Raw genomic sequence first — 27,468 nt, forward strand, 5'->3', positions numbered from 1 at the left:
TCCAACTCTCTACATATATCTTATCAATCATTCCCTATCCTATTTCAATGTGCAATTCGTTTCATTCATGTACCCCCGTACCTTAGAGTGTTGCCATCCTAAAAGCCTACCAGAAGCCGCTCCTTGTCTAGGCATCCTATCTTTGCCTCGGCGTCCACTTCCTGCCCTCGTCAAACCATTTCTTCAGGCCAGGCTATCAAATGCCCATTAGCTTCCGCCTAGTTCGTCCTTGAACCATACATCTACTATAGGGGTCCTGCTCTAATACCATTTGTAATGACTCAAAAGTAAATCACATGAGATATTGTCCGCTTTGGCTTCCATTGGCCTTACAGTTTTGTCCCTTTGGCGGGTTCGAGAACTTTCCAAGAGGTCCCCCATCTTGGGATTTCTCTAAACCAAGCACGTTTAACTTTGGAGTTCCTACAACTCCATAGCCAAACAACCAAAAAATGCCTCATGTGATTAGTTCCAACTCTCTACATATATCTTATCAATCATTCCCCATCCTATTTCAATGTGCAATTCGTTTCATTCATGTACCCCCGTACCTTAGAGTGTTGCCATCCTAGAAGCCTATCAGAAGCCACTCCTTGTTCAGGCATCCTATCTTTGCCTTGACGTCCACTTCCCGCCTCGTCGGACCACTTCTCTAGGCCAGGCTGTCACAATGAGACTTAGTAATTAAGATGATATACGTGCATGCATTATGTGAAAAAGTAGATTTTAACTGCATAATGAGATTGAGTTAGAACCTCCTTGACGATGGGGTAATATTTGGAAATAGGCACATGCTTGACAAGTAATATTAATCTACAAGTGCTTTGCTATTGTTATTTTGATTAGTGTTGCTTGTTGTTTATTGATGTTAATGTGATTGTCTGTGTTTGTACCTTTATTATGATGTTAATCAGTCGTCAGGAAAAAATACTGCTACTATCCAAATAGACTGATTTGACAGCAAAAGTGGGGACCCTCTCAGTTTATTGGAGGATGATATTCTTAGTGGATCTAGAGGGCTCGAAAGTCAGATGTTCAAAGAATTATCATCCACGAGACTTCGAAATGAACTTATAAATTTTCAAAAGTATTATAAACATTTTAAAAAAGATTGAAACTATTTTAGAAATGGTTTTATCATTTTCATAAAATTTTAAACTTTAGCGTTGTGTTTGATAGTCTTTCAGTACACTTCACATACATCGAGTCGCACGTGTTCACTCATGCATCATATAAGTTTCATGTTAAATACGTTGAGTAGCATATCGGACGGTCGGCCTCAGACATAATGCTGTAAGTTTTAAACAAAGCGAAAATGAAAAGTATACTAAAATATATTTTACTGAGAATTATTAAAGTATATTGAATGGTTTGGACAAGACTCGATGGATCAAAGTTCTCTGTATAGATGGCATTCGGCACTCGAGACGTCATAGTAAACTGTATGGTGATTGCGAGTGTAAAATAATATGATTGGTTATCGGTGAATTATTTGTAATTGGTTAGGGAGACTTCAAATAATAATTATTGTGTCACGGTTGTGTGGATGCTCAAAGAGGTTTTAAATAATATAGTGTTAGGGATATTGATGGGTCTAGGGTGTACTCATAGAAGAAATTTATAATAATTTAAATTTTATCATTTAATAATAAATAATAGTTATTTTAAATGATTGTTTTACAAAAAAATTATTAAATAATTCGAGTTTAATTGCAGTAGGCTATACTTTAATATTTAAGAATTTTAGATAAGTTAAATCCTTAAATTTAATTTCTTTTGTACTTAAAATTAGATTGATATTTCTTTATAATAATAAAATTTGGAAGAGGAAGATATTATATGAATTAATTTTTTTTAATGATAAATAGTTGTTAGTAGATTTATGTTTTCCAATTAGGATGGATGGACTAAGTAAATAGTAATGGATTGATTGTGGGATGTTACTTGAGGTGGCAACATATGTAGAGGATCCACTTTCTTTTACTATATTGGAGATATATTTTATTATATAATTATTAAGATAATAGTTTTCATTTAATAGGAGAATAAAAGCGAAATATGGCATAGATATGCATGTATTCTTGCATGAATAAGTTAGAATATAACAATTTAGTTTTACTTTTTGTTTGTAAATTTAATATCTTAAATAATTTTTATATCCTAAATTTACATATTCAAATAAGAGTTATTTTAAAACATAGGAGCAGTGGTTGATTTGGTCCGATACAATATGATTAGTTCTGATACCATTGTTTGCTTTTGAAATCAATATTATTTACAAAATTGTTATCTAAAACACTGCCATCAATATATAGAATGTATTTTTCAAATCCTTATATGTTAAAATCGTTTTCCAAATTGTCTCACTTTTAGATTCTTACGATTCAATGAATAATAGCAATAAAATACATCCTCCCTCCATGATTTATTCAATTATGACATTTCCTCTTTTATGGTGCTCCATTGATTAAGTTTATTTAAAAGACAATTTGAAACATACTTATAATAATATATATAGTGGTGCGAAAAGGAGAGGAACAAATGAGGTTACTGATATGGTCTTATTAAGTATGTAGTTAATTGACTTAATTTAGTCATTATTAATTTAATTTAAAAATAAATTATATTAATAATTCATTGAAGATAAGTGTACTTCTAAAAGTTCAATTCCATTAGAGTTTTCAATCATTAAGTATAATTCAATCTAATTCTAGAATCTTAAAATTGTTATTTTATAATACATGCTTGAACTGCTCACAATTTAGTTTAAAATATTTTTTTATAAATAATTAATTACTATTTTAGTTTTTGTATTTATATTAATCACCTCAGATCATTATTAGAAGAAATTAGGAAAAAGAACTATTAGCAAATATTATTACTATTTTAATATGATATAAGTATTTATTCTATATTTCTACTTAAATTATGTTAATTTAGTTAAAAATATCAAATGCGTAATCATATAGATCAAAGTTAGAGTTGGGTGCAAATCAAATTCGAACAGTAAACACGTCAATCCATGTTAGTCAATTTGTAGCTATTATTAAAATATAAAAAAAGTTTCTAAATAATTTTAATTAAAATAAAGAAAGAAATAATTACTCTATTTTATGGAATGGAATGAAAATATTATTTCATGTTATGAATCATATTGAACAGATAAAATAAAAAATAAAAATATTTTAAAAGGATAATATAAATTAATATGAATATTGTATTGCATAAAATAAATATATTTATCATTTTAATATAAAAAAAATTTAAGTAAATAAAATATTTTATAAACAAACTAAAAAATTCTTAACAAGAAAAAGAAGTTTACGGAAAAAAGAAAAGGGAAAGCAAAAAGGCATAGTGGCTCCCTGTTGTTCAAAACATTGAACGGTGATTATGATCTGTTTGACTAAGCTATCGCCAATAATTGGTAGTTTGCAGTTAATAGCTTATTGATAATTGTGTTTGATAAAATTATCTATAGTTGTTGTCGTTTATATTTTTAATAACGTAGACATTAATTTAATTATTTTTTTCCTTTTTATTAAAGTGCAACATTACTTATTCTTATAAAATAATTTTATAAAAAAATAACAATTATTTTATTTTAATATTAAATTAGTATTTTTAAGGGATTTAAGAAATACTTTAAATTGTTGTTTATTTATTTGTAAAAGAAATTCAAATTAAGTTATTTTAAATTAAAAGTAAAAGAATAGTAAATAAGATTAACTAAATAATAAAAGGTTAATTTAGTTTATTTATATTAAAATTAAGAGTTGGTGAGAAGTTTCAAATTTGTGTTGTTGTAAATTGAAGCCATATAGCTGTCGACTATTTTACTGAAAAATTATCAGTTATTTTCCAATAAAAATGTCAAACACTTTTAATTTTAAAAGGTTTTAAGTGGCTCATTCATCAAGCTAAAATTAATACCTAGTTGAAATTGAGTTACCAAAATAATTTGTGTTCTCTTTCATATTTCTTATTAAATTTAAAGATTAGATTTTTTAATTTATAAATTGTGTCTTTTGACTAGATTGGCTGATAAAAAAATTTAATAAAGAGAATTAATTATTATATAAAATTAAATCTAAGAGAGCATTAATTTAAGTTTCACAGAAATGCTATTAAAATATTAATATAATCAAAATAATCAATTTCAAATCTCTTTTAAGATGAATGTACGTTTTTAAAAAGATAAATCACATATAATTCTGAAAAGTTGTACCAGATTATATCCTCTGGATAAGCATCTAAAAATAATGACTACATGATTTATGGTGAAGCTCTTACATTAACAAATCATCCTTAATTTTTCTTTCCCTTTTGCTCTCTGGTTAGATTTAAAATTACTCTATCTATCTATTATTCACATCAGATCTTAAATTAATTTCTCTTGCTATTATTGTGTTATATACACCAAAATCATGATACATAAATCAATTTTCACAGAGTTTTCCAAAATAAAAAGGGAAGATTATTGTTCGGGTTGATAAAAGGCAATTGTAACTTTGAGCAAAAAGATAACTCATATATAAATTGAAAAAAATGATTAAAAACTTAATTTTAGGTAAAGAAAGTATAGCTCAGCTAATAATTATTTTATTAAAAATAGATCATTATTCGAATAAAATAATTAATTATAAACTCGTGCACAGTCATATTCAATGGATATATAATAAAACTTTGATAAGATATGAAAAATGTAAATGGTGAAAAAGATCATTAAACATAATAGGAAACATGATGTAAGAAGACCAATATATATATACTACTAAAAATTATTATTTTCAATTATAGACGATTAATGATCATAGAGTACTAAAATGTGTACCAAAAAGAGACGAAGAAAAAACATTAAGAAGTGAAAAAATAATAATGACCACGAGAAGCCTATCTGAATAGTACTCTAACGGTAACTTTTGCATAGTTGCAACCGGTGGCGTTATTGCACACTCTATTTTGTTAAGACAAGATAAAAATAAAAATATTTAAATTTAAAATACTATTTTACTCATAATAAAAAGTTATCAAGTTATACAAAATCAATGAAATACCATATAAAATACTTCTCAAATTTAGTTTTATTTTTTTATATTAACCTTTCCTCTCTAATTTACTTTTATGATTATTATTTTCAAAGTTCTTATTTGTTAGTCCTTTTAATAATTTCTAAACATCTTTAAGAATAACTATTATTAAAATATAAAAATAAGTTTCTAAATAATTTTAATTAAAAAAAAATAATTACTCTATTTTATGAAATGGATTGAAAATATTACTTCATATTATGAATCATATTGAACAGATAAAATAAAAAAATTAAAATATTTTGAAAAGATAATATAAAATTAATATGAATATTGTATTTCATAAAATAAATATACTTATCATTTTAATATCAAAAAAATAACTTAAGTAAATAAGATGTTTTAAAGACAAACTAAAAAGTTATTTTCTTTATTAGAGAAAACATGAAAAATATTATAATTGGTTATGGTGAAAATTTTATGTGTCCAATGATATTTTTATTGTCCCGATTGACGAATAAAATATATATATTTTTTATGTTAAACATAAGTTTTCTAGTTAGAATGTGACAATAAGACTATCTAAATTTTTTTTTAAAATTTTCATTTGCAATCTTATTAAAGTTGTATATCCTTTCTTAATAAATTCAGCGGGAATCATTTTCTCATTGATTAATATAGAAATGCTAAGATAAAAATCGCGATTACCATACAGTTTATTGTGACGCCTCAGGCGTCAACTAACTATTGTTCGAATGTAATCCATACAGAGAACTTTGATCCATTGCAAGTCTTATTCGAACCATTCAAAGTACTTTAATAATTCTTAGTAAAATATATTTTAGTATACTTTTTATTATCGCTTTTTGTTTAAAACTTACATCATTATATCCGACACTAACCGACCAACATTCCACTAACATGAAAATTATATGATGCATGAGTGAACACATGCGACTTGATACATGTGAAGACTACTGAAATAGCATCGGACACAATGTTCAAGTTCAAAACTTAGAGAAAATGATAAATCAATCTTAAGAATATTTTCAATCCTTTTTAAAATGCTTATAATTTACTTTTCAAGATATATAGATTCATACCTTATCTATAGGTTTATTTCAGAGTCTGGTGGATCATAAATTTTTAGACATCTGACTTTCGAACTCTCTAGTTTACGAATATGATCCTCTTCAAAACCGAGAGGGTCTCCCCACTTTTGCTATCCAATAAATCTATTTGGATAGCAGTAGCATTTTTTTCTGACGACTAATTAACCTCATAATGATACAAACACAACCAACCACATCAACTTCAATAAACAACAAGCAACAATAATAGTCAGAATAAGAATAACAAAGCACTTCTAGACTAGTATTACATGTCAAGCCTGCGCCCATAGTCCAATGATTGCCCCATCATCTAAGAGGTTCTAACTCAATCTCATTATACAATTAAAATCTATTGTTTACATAATGCATGCATGCATATCATATTAATCACTAAGTGTCATCAATCTCTTTCGCATTTAAAGGCATGCTTAATGCAAAGGGGAGAGCGGATAATGCATATACATATATAAACAATATATTACTCACAGTATGATGCTCCATAACTAAGCTTCATGCGGCGCGCTTGAGAACTTTGGGTTATCTAATAAAAAATAGACAAATGAGAGTTTACAAATTCTTAAGTTCTAGTCCTATTACCCATCCCCACATGCAATACATACTACAATTCTCATCACACTGTCACAAGCAATTCAATTCAATCATAAAAAAAATAAAGCAATTGAAAGAAAAAAATTAAAATATCCCAACATAGTCAATAATCATCATTTGAAGTAACCTAGAGCTCTTACTCACTTCATCATGAAACTTAATAAAATTAAAGATTAGCTACTAACCTAATCATGGAATTATTTAGAGATGATATAAAGGTACTAATCTTAGAAATGGAGTTGGATTTGATCAAAGAGGACTTTACCATAGACATCCATAGAGATAACTAGAGGTAGAGGATGGTGAATAGTAAAAATTGTAGAGAATATGTAGAGAGAAAAAAAAACAATTACCATAAAAATGCTTACTTGAGATATTAAATTTAAAAATAAAAGAGATATAAATGCCAATCAATGGGTTATGTATCTGGTGAAAATGCCAATCAACTTTACAAAGATTTCTTTCTGAGATTTTATCAAACTCTTATGATCCTGCACAAGTTTACACAAGTCCTGAGTAGCAGCAGTACCTATTCCAAAGCTTTAGCAATTAATGCACGTTGAGATAGTTGCTGCTCATAAAGCTCCCGGAATACTCGGTATTTGGCATCATGATACTGCTTCAACTTTGGGTCTTTTGATGGATGAATAACCTGGAAAAGGGTCAGGTTAATTACATTGACTCAAGTGGATATTAATAAAAAAAAATACATGACGACAGAGTAGAACAGTTTGCACAAGTCTTAATCCTAGGTTAGCAGCTACTTACATTTTAGAATATCCCAGGTTAGCAGCTGAGTCCTCTCGCTTGCACCCTATTTTATTTTATATAGTAACATACAACTCCTATTGATTTTGAAATTAACGGAAGCCAATCCATGTACGGTTGACAATAAAATAGCAAGTTGTTACTAATCAAACATACTAGATAACTATTCAAAACATATTGACTAGTAAAAGCAGTACTGCGTCGAAAAATAAATTAATGTAGTTTAAGGCTATGCAGAGGTGGTTATTAATGTAATCAAACTTCAACCAAATGATTAGACCCAGTGCTAAAATATGGCATAAGAAACAAAATGCAAATGAAAACTCATTTAGGCAATTTCTACAACTTCTTCTCTATAATACATAAAACACCAAAACTTTGAAGGAGCAATGAGGTAAAGTCTGCCATGGGTTGTCGGATTCTACTATTAACTTCAAGCCTCGATCTTAAGCAAGGGCCTTTAGATTTATTTATTCACAGCTGATCTATAAAATTTTGTAGCATAATTGAGGAGCAATTTTGTAGCATTTTGTAGCATAGTGAACATTGAGACAGGAGCAATTTTGTAGCATTTTGTAGCATAGTGAACATTGAGACTTCACCATACATTATATCAAACTAGGAAAAAAATAATGAGAAGAAATTGCAGTGGCAACAATGAAACTTTATGAAGGCTATCCATTAATCAAAAAAATGCACTATAATTTTAAAATCAGTGAGAAAAATTTTAAGATGTGAAAAATATAAAGAGATTATGAAGATAAGTACCAATAATATCTGCATATTCTTGAACAAACACAGTTTCTTGAAAGGCCACTACATGCAAGCAGCATGTCACCTGCAAGGGAAGAAGATATACAAGAAAGAACAGAAAGTGTTAAAACAAATTACATATGGAAGTATAGCCATCATTACACTAACTAAGAAACACATAGCTGAAAATATAAACAACTACATTATAAAACAAATCTCATGATAATACAAATCAACTGAAAGTTTGATATGCAGTTATATATTTAAACATAATATAAAACATGTCATTACAGAAAAATAAATGCGTGAAGATTAAAAGCAATGCTTCTTACTTTGTGACCATGAGCATTGCAATGCTCCACAATATGGTGTGTATCGTATGCAATACCCCGCATGGTAGCAAGGTATGAAAGAGCCAATTGTCTATCACTAATGTAACGGGTCATGCCACAAATAATTCCCTTTACCTTTGGATATGCCACAAGAGATCTGTAGCATAAAGAATTTAAAAGCTCAATGATTAATAAAAAAAATTGGGCACTATAACCTGAAAGGGCCTTATATTCACTAATCGTTTACCTATTTCCATGAAAGTCGGGAAGGACATCGTTTACCTATTTCCATGAAAGTCGGGAAGGACATGTACATCTTGTGTTAAAGAAGCAAATGCAGCGTTTAGGTCATCCATTATAGTCCTCAAAATATTGTTCAATAGTTCGAACAATTAAATGTATGGAAGACAAGTAATATATGATCAAACATAGTTATTAAAGGTGCATAATTAGGTGTATGCTTGAGAGACGTGACATGCAAAAGAGAAGAAAATAAAAGAATAAAACTTCTGAAAGAAATTGAAATTTTAGACAGACGTATATATATTTATATAATCAAGAAGAGGAACACTCTCCATGATCCCTACACCACCAGCATAAGCATCAAGCAGTGAAGTCCCAACAGGAGTTCTAGCTTCAGGACCTAGTTCCTAAACATATAGGCAAATACTTAAAATAAATAATATAGAAATGTCTCATAGGTTTATGGTTGAAAATAATATATCCATTTTGCAAAGCCTAGATAAAGGTTATGTGCCAAAATTTTAGCATTTAATCAAATGCGACTTGGTCAATGGACCTCAACGAAGCACCATCTGAAATCAATGTGAATTCTTCAGTATAAAATTTCTTGCCTTTGCAGCTGCAAGAGTCAAACCAGAACCCAAAGAATGACCAGGGAAAGCTACACTTCATCATGTTTGATGTCAGCACGTGTGTCGCCCAGGACCTTTTATCATGACTTCTGCCCGTTGCATACCTTGATCCACTACTGTTCGAATAGCATTTCCTACTGCGGTTTGAGCTGCAAATGGCGTTCCTCTTCTTGTGCCCCTGAATCCATAAGTGCCGGCGTGCTTTGCTTCTGTTTTTATAGATACAGAACTATGTTTCAAATTGTATAATAAATAAACTTTATCAATGTGCATCATAAAAGAAGAAAGTGTTATAATCAGATAAATCATGGAGGAGAGGGTGTACTCTATTGCTATGCTCATTCAACATAAGAATCTATAAGTGACACAACTTGTAAATCAGTCTTTAACATAAGTTCTAAAAAACACTTTCCTTATGTTGATGGCAAGTTTTAAATAAAGTATCATGAAATTGATATCAAAACTAGTGCAATAATAAAAGATCTAATCATATTATATCAGACTGCATCGGGCACCACTTTTAACTTAAACTAAGGGCTTAAATCCCATAAATTCTTGTATAGAAGCATGTCAGATATTCATTGAATTAAAAGGGGTAATTGCAATTTTCCAAACTAGACAGCAATCCAAAGAAACAAGGAAGATCCCTAATTCTAGTTTAGAAAATTCTCTCCGTGTAGTCCCTAGAAAAATGGCCATAGGTCAAGATCCGACCGTTGGATCAAAGTGCCATTTTATACCCATAAACTACAAAGACAGGAAACAACATACCCAAAAATCAACCATTCATGTGTCGTAGAATTTGGCATATTAATTTTCAAATTTGACTGTCAAGAAAAAACTTAAAACAAAATTCAGGGCTTAAGCAAACAAATATTAAAATCAACCTTTAATTACAAAACCAAAGCTCCCACCAGCAATGTATCAACAAATATATCACATACTAATCATAGGCATCAAAAAAATAGATTTTCTCAAGCAATTAATCAGCAAATATATCACATACATAATCAACAAACTGTCATCTATGATAGATTTCCGAGGCTCTACTCAAAATTGTCTCAAAAAATTCTAGGAAGCATTACTAGTACCATCTTTTCCATATCACAAGGAAATTAAGTCTAGTTTCATTTCTAATTGGTCTTCTGCCATTTGGAAAGGTGAACAAAGAGGACTAAATAAAACATTGTGAATCATAGTCGTAGTTAGATTGACCATAAAAATCTAATACTCGATTTTACTTCCAAAACAGCAGAATTAGGCCTTCCACAAAATAAATAGTTTTAGAGGATGGATCAAAGTTTCTATAGGTTCAGATTTCGCCTCATTTGGAGTTGTGGAACTCTAGATAATGCTCAAACAAGTGGACTGTCACACACGGGACTGAAATCCGAAATTCCAATCAAATTCACACTTCGAAGGAGCAACCTAAAATTTACATAATTTGGCATAACACCAATCTAACATCTCATGCCACAATACAAAAATTAAGCCATAAACACAAAATCAAACATGGTACAGTCAATAATCATCATTTAAAGTAACCCAAACCCTTATTCACTTCATGCAACTAAATAAAATTAAAGAATAGTTACTAACCTAATCATGGAGATAGTAACAAAATAAGAAAATTAAGAAGTTATAATTAGCCCAAGAATCATTCTCAAACAATGTAACTCTTGGAGTTGATAGCTTCAAACTCATCATCAGTTCTCCAATTTAAACTCTAAACAGCCTTCGACTTCGCTTGTGCCAACCTAATCCTTATGTACTTCAAGCTTCAATCTTCAAGTATGGATCAAATCGTACAAGCATCAATTTCCAATCCAATCATAATATCACATGCCTAAAGGATGGTGAACAGTAAAAATTGGATTTAAAGAATAGCTAGGAGAGCTATGGAGTTGGATTTAATCAAAAAAGCCTTTACCATTGACATACAGAGTGATAATCAGAGGAAGAGGACGGTGAACAGCAAAAAATGTAGAGAATATATAGCGAGAAAAGAAAATTAGGACATAAATAGTTACTTGAGATATTAAATTTAAAAACATAAAGAGATATTAACTAAAACTAAATTGGTATGTTCTAACTTACTCATGCAAGAGGACATGCGTCTCTACAATATCCACAATCCACGCCATATTTTCACTTTAATCCTCCTATTAAATGAAAACTAAACTTTTTTCTAAATAATTATCTAATAAAATAAATTCTTGATATACTTAAAAAATAAGTGCCGTCTATATATTTTGCCACCTCAAGTACCATCCCACTATCAAGCTATAACCGTTTATTATTAACAGAAAAAGTATTAACTCATATAATATTTTCCTCCTCCAAATTTTGTTATCTCATGAAAAATCACTTTAATCCTTAAATCCAAAATTAATTAACAATATACACATAATTTATTTAAAATTCAAAAGTAAAAGTGTAAACTACTACAATTAAATTCCAATCATTTAATAATTTTCTCGTAAATAATCATTTAAAATAACAACTCTCACCAAAATAACCCTAACACTATGAAATTACTAAACAATAAAATTTAAATTGCTGTAAATTTTAGTATAATTTTTCATTTTCTCTTTATTTTAAACTCGCATCATTGTGTCTGAGACCGACAACCAATATGTTACTCGATGTATTTGACATGTGAATTTTATGATGTATGAATGAACACGTGCGACTCAATACATATGCAGACTACTGAAAGATCGTCGGACACAAGGCTCAAGTTCAAAACTTAGAAAAATGACAATGCTATTTGAAAACAGTTTCAATCATTTTTTCAATGCTCATAATATTTTGGAAGCTATATAGAAACATCTTTATATATAGGTTCATTTCAAACTCTAATGGACCATGATTCTCTGAATATTGGACTTTTGAACCCTCTAGTAATCCATCAAGAAGGAAAGTAATTTCTAAGTAGAATAAAGAGAATGAAAGCCCAAAGGTTCAATCCTCTGAGTAAAGAATCACTCATGCTTACTTGTTGTAGAATGTCAAAGTTATTACAGAACACCCTAACATAAACAATATGATAAAAATGATAAACATAAAACATGTTATTTTTCTATCAATTAATGACCAAGATAACAGTAGAAACCTCTATTAATCACCTAAAAAACATAGCTTTCTGTAAATTAAAGCACAATAAAAAGCTAAATATTTGTTGTGCTGGATGTATGTATATTTTGTTAAATGTGTAATATGATCTGCACTGTAAATTTTGACAAGAAGATTAATTTACTGGTAATTTTTTTGCTTCTATAATATGACTACATCTCCCAAAGGACATATAGATAACCGAGAAGCAACCAATGATATAGAAGAAAAGAACAATTGGCAAAAAAGCATTCATGCAAGTTGCATGTTTGAATCTTACTAGCATACATGGAAAAATTACGAGGGGCAGTAGCCTTACAACCCGTGAAAATTAAGCTACTCCCTCCTAGTTTGTGTCGGAGAGCATTTCATATGAAAGTTCAAGATATAATACAAGTAGAATCATGAAAGTATTGATATGAAGAATCAAATTAGTCATTGTTTTAAGCAACAACTATTAAAAACAAAGAGATCTAACTATTGCTTAATATAATTATTATATCAACATATTTAGTTACATTATGTACAATTTCCATCCAACATCCAAATTCCAGTAAAATCTCATCCTAGCAAACCCATTAGCATAAAAATGCACAAGTCTCATGCGTTGGCAAGAAAATATATGGTTTCTGTTTTTTTGTATTGTGATAAATATTAAATTCAAGCAGTTGCCATTTATAATTGATACCATACTAATATCATTTCAGAAATTTAAACATGTGCAAGTTCAATATCAAAACTTTAATTAGAGAGACAAAGAAGAAATAATGTTAAAATCACACATTGTCTTCATACAAACAAAACATGCAAAAGATACAATTTACTAACTTTTACATTTCAATCATCACAAATTTTATTTATTTAAAAGGGATGCTTTTTTACTGTGTGAATGCTCCACAATATGACGTGTACCATATGCAATACCCTGCACGACAGCAAGGTATAGAACATCCAATTGTCTATCACTTATGTCAAGGATCATGCCACAAATAATTCCTTTTGCTTTTGGATCTGCAGCAGGAGACTTGTAGCATGAAGAAGTTAACAGTTCAAAGATCTATAACAAAACTTAGGCACTATAACCTGAAAAGGCCTTTCATCACTAATCATATACTTGTTTCCATGGAAGTTGGGACGGACATGTACATCTTGTGTTAAAGTAGCAAGGAATGGAGCCTTTATGTCATCCATTATAGTCCTCAATTTATTGTTCAGTAGTTCAAACAACGATATGTCTGGAAGACAAGGAAAAGTGATACAGGATCAACCATAGTTATTAAAGGTGGGGGCTCAGTGGTGGATGTCGAATCCAACAAAAATAAGTTTCTACTCTTCAAATAAAAACAACTTGTAAATAATGACAAGTAGGGTCGAATCCATAGAGATTGGTAATATTTATTTCTTTAACAAAATTCAAATAAAATTAGGGGGGTTTTAAATTTGGAATCAAAACAAATTAAACTAGAAATCAATTAGAAGTAATAATAAAATTTGAGAAGATAAATCAATATGAAAAAACTCCAACTTAAGGTATAATCTCAGTTTTAATTCATTGAATTGATCATTGATGCAAATATAATTTCCAAATCCATTAATAAATTGGTTATAATTGTTGAGAAGCTCTAACAACCTAATTTCTCCTTAATTTTTCGTTAATCAATGGAAGCCATTTGATTAATTCTCTTATTGAATAAACAACCCTAGAAAAGCTTTCAAGATTTAATTTACCAATAGCAATGCAATTTAGAGAAATCCAACCCTAGCCAACAAATACATAAGATGAATTCATTTAGACTAGATCATGTATCCACATAATATGGGTATGTTATTCTACCACTAATCATTAGAATAATTAAATAATTACGGATTTAATATTCTAATTTGGCATAGACTATCTTGATAATGGAGTAATAGGCCTTTTTACACAATCAACAAAAATAAAATTCCTAATAGACATAGAAGATACATGAATATTAATAGATTTGAGAAAATAATGAAGAACAATTAAATCTCACAACCCATATGAATTCAAACCTTAATTAACCTTGAGTTGGAAAGAAAAGAATTCAGCCACATATAATTGTTGTAGAGAAAATAAAGCAAAGAAGGAAAACAATGGATGATAGGAAGAAAACTAGTTTGCAGCCCCCTTTTCTCCAAAACCTAAAAAAAACTCTCTGTCTCTTTTTATCTTTTTTTTTTATATAGGAAAACTTGGTCCCTAAGAATTCCTAAAATAGCCTTAAGTTGTGAGGGTTTTTAGTAAATAAACATTTTCAAAAATAAATTAAAAAGTCACATGGCAAATAGTATCACTTTAAGCTTTTTTCACAAATTCGGATTTCCTGAATATGCCGTGGCACGCCTAATCAAGTGATCTTCGCCATCTTTTCTCCATTTTATCCAAAATTCTCCAAAGCATCAATCTCTATGAAAACTCATCAAATATCATCCTTTCAGCTTCATGTTGCATCAAAGTTTTCCTTCTAACATGAAAATCAATAATCACATTTAAAATCCATAATTAAGCATAAATACTTCAATAATATCCAAGAAAATATGATAATTAGTATGCATAAAATGCACACTATCACTCAGGGGTGTGCTTGAGAGACGTGAAGTGAAACAGTGAAGAAAATAAAGAATTAAACTTTTGAAAGAAATTAAAATTTACACACACATGTACATATTAATACAATCAACAATCTCTTATTCATAACAAATGTTTGACAAAAACCGAGTAAATAAAAACTTAATGCTAAGACACATGGCACAATTAACAATTTAACTTGGCACAAAGATAATGGTAGCATCAATAATTTAACATGGCATAACTAAAAATCAACATGAAAAGGAAAAGTTATTTTGCTGCTTGTAAATGTAGGATGTGAGGTTTCCAAAAAAGTAGAGAGAAGAGGAAAGAAAAAAAGAAAAGAGGTTGTGAGAGCCAAAGAGGACAGAGAATTGAGGGACAGCAGAGACAGAATCAAAAGGTCAAGGACATCGTTTTATGGATTGAGCTAGTGAAAGAGTATAACAAATGAAAAGCAAGAAAAGAAGGAGGAACTATTTGGGTTTAAAAAAAAATAAAGGTAAAATTGGAGTGAGAAGAATAGAGAAGGTCGACTAAAAAAGAAAACATAGAAGAAAGATGATGACAGAGAGATAGAGGAGAAACCGGGTATCGTGATGTAGAATAATTCTAGCAAAGAACCTTTTATCCGCCCGATCTAAAAGCAACATGGGTTTCTTTCTTTCTTATAGTTGGTTTTTTTAATTTGGTATGCGTGATCTTCATAAGTTCACTTGCATATTGAGATTAATGTTGGAGATTGTATAAATATGGAAACAGTTTAAAGAAAAGGGAAAAGACAACTTTAAACTAAAAAGCTTCAGGCCTACATCTCCCACCTTTTAGTGTTTGAGGCGTTAGGGCTTGTGCCTCGTGCACCTTTAACAACTATGGGGATCAATTAAGCCTCAATACTATGTAAAAAAGCATTAAATATAATTTAGTTAAAATGAATATGCCGGAAATTGATATCCTACTCTAAGAAGCGACGGTTTGCAAGGCGGGAGAAGCAACATGATTTTCTATGATGTAATCTAATAATGCACCGTAGCACTCTACCCACCCTCTGCGCCGACTGTGGGGATCATCCGAAATTAAAGAAAAGAGGCCTTGAGGTTAAGTTCAGCAACATATTGCTGTGGACAAATAAACGCTGACTTTTGATTAAAGTATGATAATATGTTTGCATGTCTGCACATCCATTGTCTTAAAAATCATTTCATTGTAACGTTCATAATACTCTAAAATGATAGCCTGCCAAAGACTGTAATAATTTTCAGAGAGACAGATATTAATATTAGAAATTGTAGATGTTACCTGACCAAAAAGGTCCCCAAACCCCAGGAATGAACAGCTTGCTCTATGATACAACCATATGACAAGTAGAAGTACCACAGACTAAAGCCATATGATGACATATTGCTTCCTTATCATGCTCCTGGAAAGAAAAAGTTTATAAGAAAGTGAGGAAGTATCTTTTTCCGTCATGCGACTTAACAGATAATAAAGGTAATGATCTATCTTTCATTCCAAATGACATAATACCTTTAACATCGGAATCTATATCGGGAAGAGGGAATACTCTCCATGATCCCCACGCCACCAAAGATGAGCATCAATCAGTGAAGTCCCTACAGGAGTTCTAGCTTCAAGACCTAGTTCCTAAACATACAGGCAAATACCATAGGTTTATTGTTGATAATAAATAAATCCACCCTCCACAGCCCAAATAAAGGTTATGTGCCAAAAGTTTAGCGTCTAATCAAATATGTTTGGTCAATGGACCTCAACGGGCGCCCACTTGAAATCTATGTGAATTCTTCAATACAAAATTTCTTGCCTTTGCAACTGTAGGAGTGAGACCAGAGGGAAAGACAAATTTTATTATTATAAAAAAATATCAACCTAGTTCTTAAGTACAAAAGAAATTAAATTTAAAGACTTAACTTATCTAAAATTCTAAAATATTAAAATAAAGCTGATGTAAACCTTCTATGGAAGAGAAGATTACACGCCAAGATCAATACTTATAAGGTTTGCCAAAAGTTATTTGCGGAACTATCACCCTTATTTATAAAGAAATAAGATCAATAGCTATAATGAGATGAACTTAATTAATCCTAGAAACTAACAATTTAATAGAATTAAATTAAGGTAGAAGTGAAATCAAAACCTAAACAATAAGCTTTAATCTCAAGAACACTTAAAGAAACTCTTTAAGCAAAAGCAAGGTTTTCTATTCAATTAAAGATATATGTATGCTTTTGCAGAATTACATAGCTCTATTTATAGAGTTTAAATAATCCTAATCCTAATCCTAGAATGACTAGGATATGCGGCCAAGACTCCTAAATAAATAAAACTTGAAGTAAAAGAGTAGCAAACTCCTATTTTGACTTGGACTTGTTAAAAGAAGACTCCTATTTTGTTTTGGATTTTGACTTTGAATATTCAACCTTGGACTTGGGCTTTATGTTTGGGCTTGAAAACAACATAAATAAGATCTGATATTCATGTCTTCACGTTGGGCTTTAATCCATGAATGAAATACAATTAATCAAAGTTGAATCTTGATCTTCTAAGTCTAACTCGCTAACCTTGCGAACACAAGGCAGCCTTGAATCTCTTGCTTCTAGCTCGTGTGATTGGACCCTCATACTTCAATGGATCCCTTCGTGGCTTGCTTGGTGGTGAAGGATTAGCCTTGATTTTATCAATAGCCTACTTCAATTAAACTCGAGTTATTTAATAATTTTCTCATAAAACAATCATTTAAAATAACTATCAACAAAATAATCAAAACCCCACGAAATTATTAAATAATAAAATTTAAATTATTATAAATTTCTCTTATAAGTACACCCTAGACCCATCAATATCCCTAACACTATGTTATTTAAAACCTCTTTAAGCATCCACGCAACCGTGACACAATAATTATTATTTAATGCCTTCCTGACCAATCACAAACAATTCACCAATAAGCAATCATATTATTATGCACTCGCAATCACCATACAATTTACTATGACGAATCGAGTGTCGAACGTCATCTATATATAGAACTTTGATACATCGAGTCTTGTTCGAACCCTTCAATATACTTTAATAATTCTCAGTAAAATATATTTTAGTATACTTTTCATTTTCACTTGGTTTAAAACTGGCAGCATTATGTCTAAGATCGACCGACCAATATGCATATTTTTTATAAGACTGATTAACACAATATTAAATATACGAACACACACAATCACATCAACATCAATAAACATCAAGCAACACTAATCAAAATAACAATAACAAAGCACTTGTAGGCTAATATTACTTGCTAAACATGCACCTATATCCGATGATTACCCCATCGCTCAGGAGGTTCTAACTCAATCCCATTTCGCAGTTTAAAATCTACTTTTTCACATAATGTATGCTGCATATCATCTTAATCACTAAGTCTCATCAATCTCACTCGTGATTTAAACGCATGCTTATTGCAAAGGTGAGAGGAGAAAATGCATATATATACATATATGTATAATGTACAATGGTGATGACGCTCCAAAACTAAGCTCCATCCATCATGCTTAAGTATATTATACATACTTTTCATTTTCACTTTGTTTAAAACTTGCAGCATTATGTCCGAGACCGACTGACCGATATGCTACTCGACGTATTTGACATGAAACATATGTCATGCATGAGTGAACACGTGCGTCTCGATGCATGTGAAGTGTACTGAAAGACCATCGGACACAATGCTCAAGTTTAAAACTTTGCGAAAATGATAAAACCATTTCGAAAATAGTTTCAATCTTCTTTAAAATGCTTATAATACTTTTGGAAATTTATATCTTCATTCGAAGTCTCGTGGATCATAATTCTCTAAATATCTGGCTTTCAAGCTCTCTAGATCCATTAAGAATATAATCTTCCAGTAAACTGAGAGGGTCCCCACTTTCACTGTCAAATCAGTCTAATAAAAAAAGATCAAACATAGACAATCACATCAATATCAATAAACAACAAGCAACACTAATCAAAATAACAATAACAAAGTACTTGTAGACTAATATTACTTATCAAGGATGCCCCTATGTCTGATGATTACCCCATCGTCTAGGAGGTTCTAACTCAATCCCGTTATGCTGTTAAAATCTACTCTTTCACATAATGCATGTGCGCATATCATATTAATCACTAAGTTTTATCAATGTCATTCATATTTAAATGCATGCTTATTACAAAGGGGAGAGGAGAAAATGCATATACATACATATATGTATAATATACTACTCACAGTAAGACGCTCCCAAACTAAGCTCCATCCGTCGCGCTCAAAGAGCATGGGGCTTTAAGTGTGAAGCCATTCCTACGGTGGAATCAATAACAAGTTGACAAGAAAATCAAAAATCAGAGGCATCATTTATTTTCAGAGCTCTGAACTATTGTAAAATCTTTGGGCTATGTACCTAGTGAAAATGCCAATCAACTTTACAAAGATTTCTTTTGAGATTTTATCAAACTCCTATGATCCCGCATAAGTTTCCACAAGTCTTGATTAGCAGCAGGACCTATTCTAAAGCCTTAATTATTAATGCACGCTGAGATAGTTGCCTTCATAAAGCTCGTAGAATACTCGTGATTGGCATCATCATACCGCTTCACCTTCGGTCTTTTGATGGATGATTGACCTGGAAAGGGTCATGTTAATTAAACTGAATCAAATGGATATTAATAAAAAAATATATGATGATAGAGTATAATAGTTTGCATAAGTATTAATCCCAGGTTAGCAGCTACTTACATTTTAGAATATTGGTTTAATGTTTAATCAAGTGAAGCAAGCTGCATATACCACCCCCCACAGTCCTCTCAGTTTACAAATATTTTTATATAGTAACATACAACTCTCTATTGTTTTTGAAATTAATGGGAGCCAATCCATGTACCTTTGACAACAAAATAACAAGTTGTTACTAATTCAAAACATATTGACTAGTAAAGACAGTGCTGAGTAGAAAAAAGAAATTAATGTAGTTTAAGGCTATGAGGTGGTTTATTAATGTAATCAAAACTTCAACCAAATGAGTAGACCCGGGCAGTGCTAAAGTATGGCATAAGAAACAAGTAAGTGAAAATTTATTTAGGCAATTTCTACAACTTCTTCTCTATATTACACAGAAACACCAAAACTTTGAAGGAGCAATGAGGTAAAGTCTGCCATGTGTTGCCGAATTCTACCATCAACGTCAAGCCCCAATCTTAAGTAAGGGCCTTTAAATTTATTTATTCACAACTGATCTATAAAATTTCGTAGCATGAGTGCTTTGCAGGTCAATAATATTGAAGTAATACTTCCTTCAAATTCCTTTGGTCTGTTTATTAATATCCATACTAATTTTTGGTGGCAGTAATGGGATGAACCAAGAGAAAACAATGACTAATAGAAATTCCAGCAAAAACAGAAATGCACAAAAAAAAAGCTGCATTATGTTTTGACTCACTAAAAACCTCTCCTCTAATCACTTATTGTTTTATACCTAGTTATATGTTATGAAATGTATGAATTGAACTGAAAATTCAGAAGCAAGAGCTCATGCATACCTGATCGGCAGCATTCAGGGCCTTCATGGCCTCACTGAAAGTGGCATATTTTTTTTTGCAGCAGCACCAACCTAATAGCATAGACTCACTTTCTCGTGGTAGTACAATAGGGCACCTTGCACCAATCATGAAAAAATAAGCATTAAGTTGGTTAACATGGACACAACACTGAAAAAAAAAACTATTATTCTCAAAAGTAGTCAGAGCAAGCTATCATAGACTTACAATACTGAATTTAGTGCATATTTCTTTAATTTTTATACATGTTGTAAAAGAAAAATTTGTCTGCACATCAACCCGCTTAGTTCTTCCAACTCTGAAACTCAACGCCAACCTTTTTGGTAGGAACTATCCAAAATTCAGTTTGAGATTCCATAAACTATTTATGTAACACCCCCATCACATGCTAACCAATAAACATTAGCCAGGAAGCATACAAGCGTCGTAGAATATATACTACAGGTAGATAGGTCAATATGTAGGTTGTTAAGAATCCAGACACAAGGTTATTAACATATAAACATATAATTATACTTAAACATCATTTAACAAGTATTACAAACATTTTCTTATGCCTTATAAGGCATACTTCCATATATATCACATAACTGCATACAAAAATGCATCGGAGGAGACTTCACAAACCGGCCCAACTTGATGTAATCGCTAAAAGCTAGATTCTCGCATACAACCAACGGATGCACTACTATTTACAAACCTGAAAAGAAAAATTTTGAGAGGAGGTGAGCCTCCAGCCTCAAGAAATAAATAATCAACATAATCTATATCACATACACTTAATACAATTTCCACCCAATCACATAACTTTCCATGATATTCATAGTTTAGGTATAAAGTCATACCATTCTACTCAATTCATTACAACCATCATAGAAGAAATACAATTCAACAATTATGGTTAGTTCTCACGGCTTGTGGATCCCCTTTAATGTGCTGCCCGCCTCATCCTCACATATCACACACGTAAGCCGCCCGCCTCATCTCACATTATACACTATTATAGCCTCTCTAGGCTTTAGCCTCCCAAGGCTTTATATATATATATTCTTTTTCACAGTGGGAATCCACCATTCACATGCACATATGCACTTAACATCACAATTCAATCATTTCACTTATATCATATTTCAGCAATAACAATTGTTCCACTCAACACCAATCATTTCCATCCCACCATTCAAACATAAACAATATTAAGCAAACACAACCATTTCATGGAAAATTTGATTAAATATATGAACATAGCAAATATTAACTATTTACTTACTCAAAATATACTTATTCCTTTAGCATATAAGAACATCCTTTCTCCACAACTTCCTTTCCGTGCCTTTGAGTACCACAACACATTCATCAATTCACATTTTATGCATATTACAAATATTCATATAAATGCGAGTTCTAATGCATTACAATATCATCCCCTCTCTAATTCATAGGTCTAACTCTTCCTCTAAGACTCCCCAATTACTGTTTTAATATCCTATAAATATTTTCCCATCTAGTTAAATACCAATTTAACTCAAATTAACATCAATAAATTGCATAAAACTAATCTCCAACAATTCTGTTTTCTAGACAGAATTTAGTACCAAGGTATATTTATTGCTGGGCAACATTGGCTTAATACAACTCATATTAAATACACATATCCATTTATGCATCTAGTTTCATCTCCAAGAAGAATTACTCAATTCCGACTTCTATAGATTTAATTATTTTCAAATTCATCGAGTAAGGGTCATACAGCTAGTTGAACCCGAGCAGCAATCTGTTTGCTCAATTTAAGCAACCAAAACGGCAAAAATAGCAAAATCACAAAACTACAAAGTTATAGAGGACTCTTTAAAATTTCCATAGATACCAATTAAGCTTAATTTGGACTTATATAACCCATGTTATGCCTAAAATACAGAACATCAAGGTTGCTGGAATTTTGACAGTTTTCTATCTTAACATACTTAAACTTAAATCAAGCTTAATCTTTATGCAATCATTCAATACTCTACTAATTCATAATAATCAGACCTTTAATTAATCAATGAGAGCATCAAATGAAGTTTTTCCAATTTGTAATCAAGAACCCTAATGACAAATTAATAACACTCAAGTAACAACTTACCAATTTTAGCTTTTGGGTTGCTAATATGCTTAAATCCTTTAGCTTTAGCTTGGCTCCTTCAATAGTTGGCAAAATCCTATCTTAATCTTAAGTTTTTCTAGGTATTCCACTCCTCTCTCTTATTCCAAATTTTGTGTTTTTGGCCATGTACGAATTTTAGAGAAATGAAGAGGTAAAATGAGCTTGTTCATGGTTCCAATTTCCAATATTCCTCTTTTAATGCCACCACCTACTAAACTATTTTTATCACCCTAAATTAATTCTTACTAACCATATATAGGTACTAACTTTTAATTGTATCTTTTAAGTCCAATCTATTTACCCAACCTTCAACTATTGGTTCAATTAAGTCTTAAGGCTTAATACACATAACCCAAGTACTTAATCAACTTATCTAAATTAATAATCTAATATCATGCTTCTTATTCTCTACTTATAATTAATATATATCTGTTCTCATAAAATAAAAATATTATTGATATACCATCATATGCCCAATGATTAAATGTAAATGCACATAACATGGATGATGAGAAAATGCAAAGGCTATAACTCTCCTTCCTTAAGAAATTTCGTCCCCGAATTTTAACAACTCACCAACATTGCAATAGAATAGATGCAGATACTTCATCTCATATGCTCTTCCACTTCCCAAGTTGCTTCTCTTGGTGAATGATGACTCCACTTAATTTTGACCATAGGAATGTCTTTCTTCTCAATTTCTTAACCCTTCGACCAAGAATTTCTACTCAGCTCTTCCACATATGTTAACTTTTCCGTGATTTCTATCTCCGGCCTCGGAATGATATGACTAGGATCCGATCTATATCGCCTTAACATAGAAACGTGAAAAATATCATGAATAAAAGACAACTCAGAGGTAATGCTAACCTATAAGCCAATGGTCCAACTATTTCAATAATTTCATAAGGTCCTACATACCCTTGGACTCAATTTCCCTTGTTTACCAAACCTTAATATTCCTTTCCATGGTGATACCCGCAAGAAAACTTTATCACCCATAATATATTCCATTTCCCTTCGATGCAAATCAGCATAACTCTTTCTATCATCTGTGCTACTTTCAAATTCTTTTAACTATCTCTATTTTATCCAATCGCTTCTTGTACCAATTCGGACCTTCAAGTCGCTCTTAAACCTTCAACATTCCAAAGATAATCGGACTTCTACATTTCCTCCCATACAAAGCTTCATAAGGAGCCATACCGATACTAGAATGAAAACTGTTGTTATACGCAAATTCCATCCGTGGTATGTAATCATCCCAGCTTACCCTTGAACTCAAGTGTGCAAGCCCTCATCATATCTTCTAATGTCCGAATAGTTCTTTCCGATTGCCCATCTATTCGAGGGATGAAAAGTCAGACTGAAATGAAGCTTAGTACCATATGCTTTCCGCAAACTCTCCTTAAATGAGAAGTAAATCCGGGATCCCTATCCGATACAATAGATATTGGCACACCATGCAATCTAACAATCTCAGAAATATACAATTCAACAAGTTTATCAAGTGAATCCGCTTTGCTTCATGTGTAAGAAATGAGCACATTTAGTAAGTCGACCAACAATTACCCAAATAGCATCATGCTTGTTAAATGTACGCTGCAATCCCAAAACAAAATCCATAGTAATCTTATCCCACTTCCACACAGTGTATAGATAAAGAATGAAGTTTACCGCAGTGCCCGTGCTCTCCTTTCACTTACTGACATGTCAAATACTTACTCACAAATTCCCGCCACATCCTTCTTCATCATTTCGGCCACCAATAATAAGGCTTCAAATTTTTGTACATTTTGGTACTTCCAGGATGCATTGCATAAGGTGCATAGTGCGCTTCATGCATGATTTCCTTCTCAAATCCCCTACATCGTGTACACATACACGAATTTCTATTCAATAACACACCATCATCTTCAACACAAATTGTGTATTCTTTCCTTCTTGTACTCTACCCTTCATCCCTTTGCAAATAAGAATCTTCTACACTGCGGTCTTTAATTTTATCTCCAATCAAAGGCTTTACTTGTAATGTGGCTAATGTGATCATCATCATAAACATAAAACTTCACATCCATAGCTCTAAGTACAACTAAATATTCTACATTGTAACAAATCATACTTGAGAAATTTTCCACCGACTTCCTACTTAAAGCATCAAAGAATAACATTTGCTTTCCGTGATGATAATCAATAGTGCAATCATAATCCTTCAAAAGCTCAATCCATCTTCGCTTGTCTCATATTCAACTCTTTCCGTAGGGATATATTTCAAACTCTTATGATCAAGAATATCCGAAATGTCTCCCCGTGATAAATAATGTCGCCATATCTTCAATGCATGTACAATACCGCTAATTCAAGATCATGTGTAGGATAATTCAGCTCATGAGGTCAGAATTGTCTCTGAAGCATAAGCTATAACCTTCCCATGCCGCATTAAGACACATCCAAGTCCTTGCCTAGAAGCATCAAAGATATACAACATAACCTCCATTTCTCACATGGCAATGCGAGTATCGGTGGTAGTAGTAAGCCTTTTTCAACTCTTGAAAATTTTGATCACATAACTCCGTCCAATCGGAATGACACATTCTTCTTTAACAAAGTCGTTAGAGGCTTAGCAATAATCGAAAAATCTTTTACAAATCTTCTATAATAGCCTAACCCAAGAAAACTTCAACTTCGTAAACATTTCTAGCGGCTCCCATCTAATAATTGCTTTAATCTTTGATGAATCCGGGTTGCACTCCATGTTAAGAAATAATATACCCTAAGAATGCAATTTCCTCCATCCAAAACTCGTGATTTGTTGAATTTTGCATACAACTGCTTTTCCCTCAAAATCAGAAATAATTCTCAAGTGTTGTTCATGCTCTTCCGGGCTTCTAGAGTAAATCGTAATATCATCAATGAACACAATAACAAAGTGATCTAAATATGGCTCGGAAAGTCTTGTTCATCGCTGACATAAAGCAAAGTAGGAGCATTTGTTAAACCAAATGGCATCACAATAAATTCATAGTGCCCATACCTTGTTCTCAATGCTGTCTCGGCAATAGATTTCTCTTCAACCCGGAGTTGCCAATAACCCGATCTTAAATCAATTTTAGAGAACACAGCTTGCACCTTTTAACCGATCAAGCAAATCATCAATTCTCGCAATGGATATTTATTCTTCACCGAATCCCATTCAATTGCCTATAATCAATACATAATCGTGATACTACCATCCTTTTCTTCACAAATGAATCGGTGCTCCCAAGGTGAAGTACTTGGCCCGATGAAACCTTTATCAAGTAACTCTTCTAATTGCTTCTTTAATTCTTTCAATTCTAATGGAGCCATTCATGTATGGTGCAATGGAAATAGGTGCGATTGTGGATGATGTCAATCTCAAAATCAACCTCTCGATTTGGTGGCAAACCGTGCAAATCATCTAAGAATATGTTAGGAAATTCTCTCGACCACTCTGGAATGTCTAATACCCCTGGACTGACCTTAGTAGTATCTATAAAACTAATTAGATATGCTTCACATCCATTTTTAATTAATCGACATCGCAATACCTACTGAAATCAAACAATTAGGAATTGTCTTCCTTTCACCCACCATTACTATTTTCATTTCTCCTTGTATTTCCATAGCCACTTCCCTTCGCTTTACAATCAACAATAGCATGATTTCTTAACAACCAATCCATCCCCAAAATAACATCAAACTCTCTAAGATTAATAACAACCAAATCCGCATGTAGTTTGACACTATCTACTACTACGTGACATGATCTCACTATCGTATTTATCGTGATAATACCCCGCAGCATAGATACATATATATCATAACCTAATGCCTCTATATTAGCATGAACATGCGATGCAAAATCATGTGATATGAATGAACATGTGGATCCGTGGATCAATAAGAACATGTGCATCGGAATCATGAATAGAAAGTATACCAAAGAATAACAATTTCGTGTGCTACAAATGCTTCATTTCTAGTAGTAGCAAATACTCTAGCTTGTGTTTGTGGTTGACCAACTGCTCGATGGTGTTGCCGAAATAGTTAAACCTCCTCTGCCACCTCTTCCTCTCCCGAACTAACCGGAATATTTTCACCAACACTACTTTGACCCACCGATAAGATTCTCCAAAGATTATTTCTTCCTCATAGGATAATCTCTAGAATAATGTCCCGGCCTACTACAAGTAAAACATACCACCGGTCTAGGTCCCCAACATTCTCCAAGATGTCTCTTGTTGCACGAGGACAAACAGAGCAAACCTCTCTGGCCGGAACTTGTCCTCCTCAAGTCCGGATGAATTGTATCCACCTCTACTATAAGGTAATCGTGGAGGATCTACTAGACCGACCACCAAACCTCGTCCACTTATAACTACTCACTGTGAATTAGAGCCTTAAACGAAGAAATACTAATATGTCTTGGAGGATTACTATAAGCACCAATGATCTTCTTCTTTTAGCTTCCATAGTATTCCTTTCAAATGATATTTCTTCAGCCTCTCAAA

At 31.7% G+C, this 27,468-nt stretch overlaps 1 protein-coding gene across 1 annotated transcript; it reads right to left on the reverse strand.

Annotated features, from left to right (window-relative positions):
• Positions 1 to 6,416: 6,416 nt before the first annotated feature.
• LOC125371312 lies at positions 6,417 to 20,901 on the reverse strand. Its single transcript, XM_048379985.1, has 2 exons — positions 20,773 to 20,901; positions 6,417 to 7,403 (listed from the first exon to the last, which is right to left on the reverse strand). Exons 1-2 carry the CDS (start codon positions 20,899 to 20,901, stop codon positions 7,281 to 7,283), a joined length of 252 nt encoding a protein of 83 aa, XP_048235942.1. The 3' UTR covers positions 6,417 to 7,280.
• Between the last annotated feature and the right edge of the window lie 6,567 nt (positions 20,902 to 27,468).

This window comes from Ricinus communis, chromosome 10 (genome assembly GCF_019578655.1).
Source record: "Ricinus communis isolate WT05 ecotype wild-type chromosome 10, ASM1957865v1, whole genome shotgun sequence".
Lineage (NCBI taxonomy): Eukaryota > Viridiplantae > Streptophyta > Magnoliopsida > Malpighiales > Euphorbiaceae > Ricinus > Ricinus communis.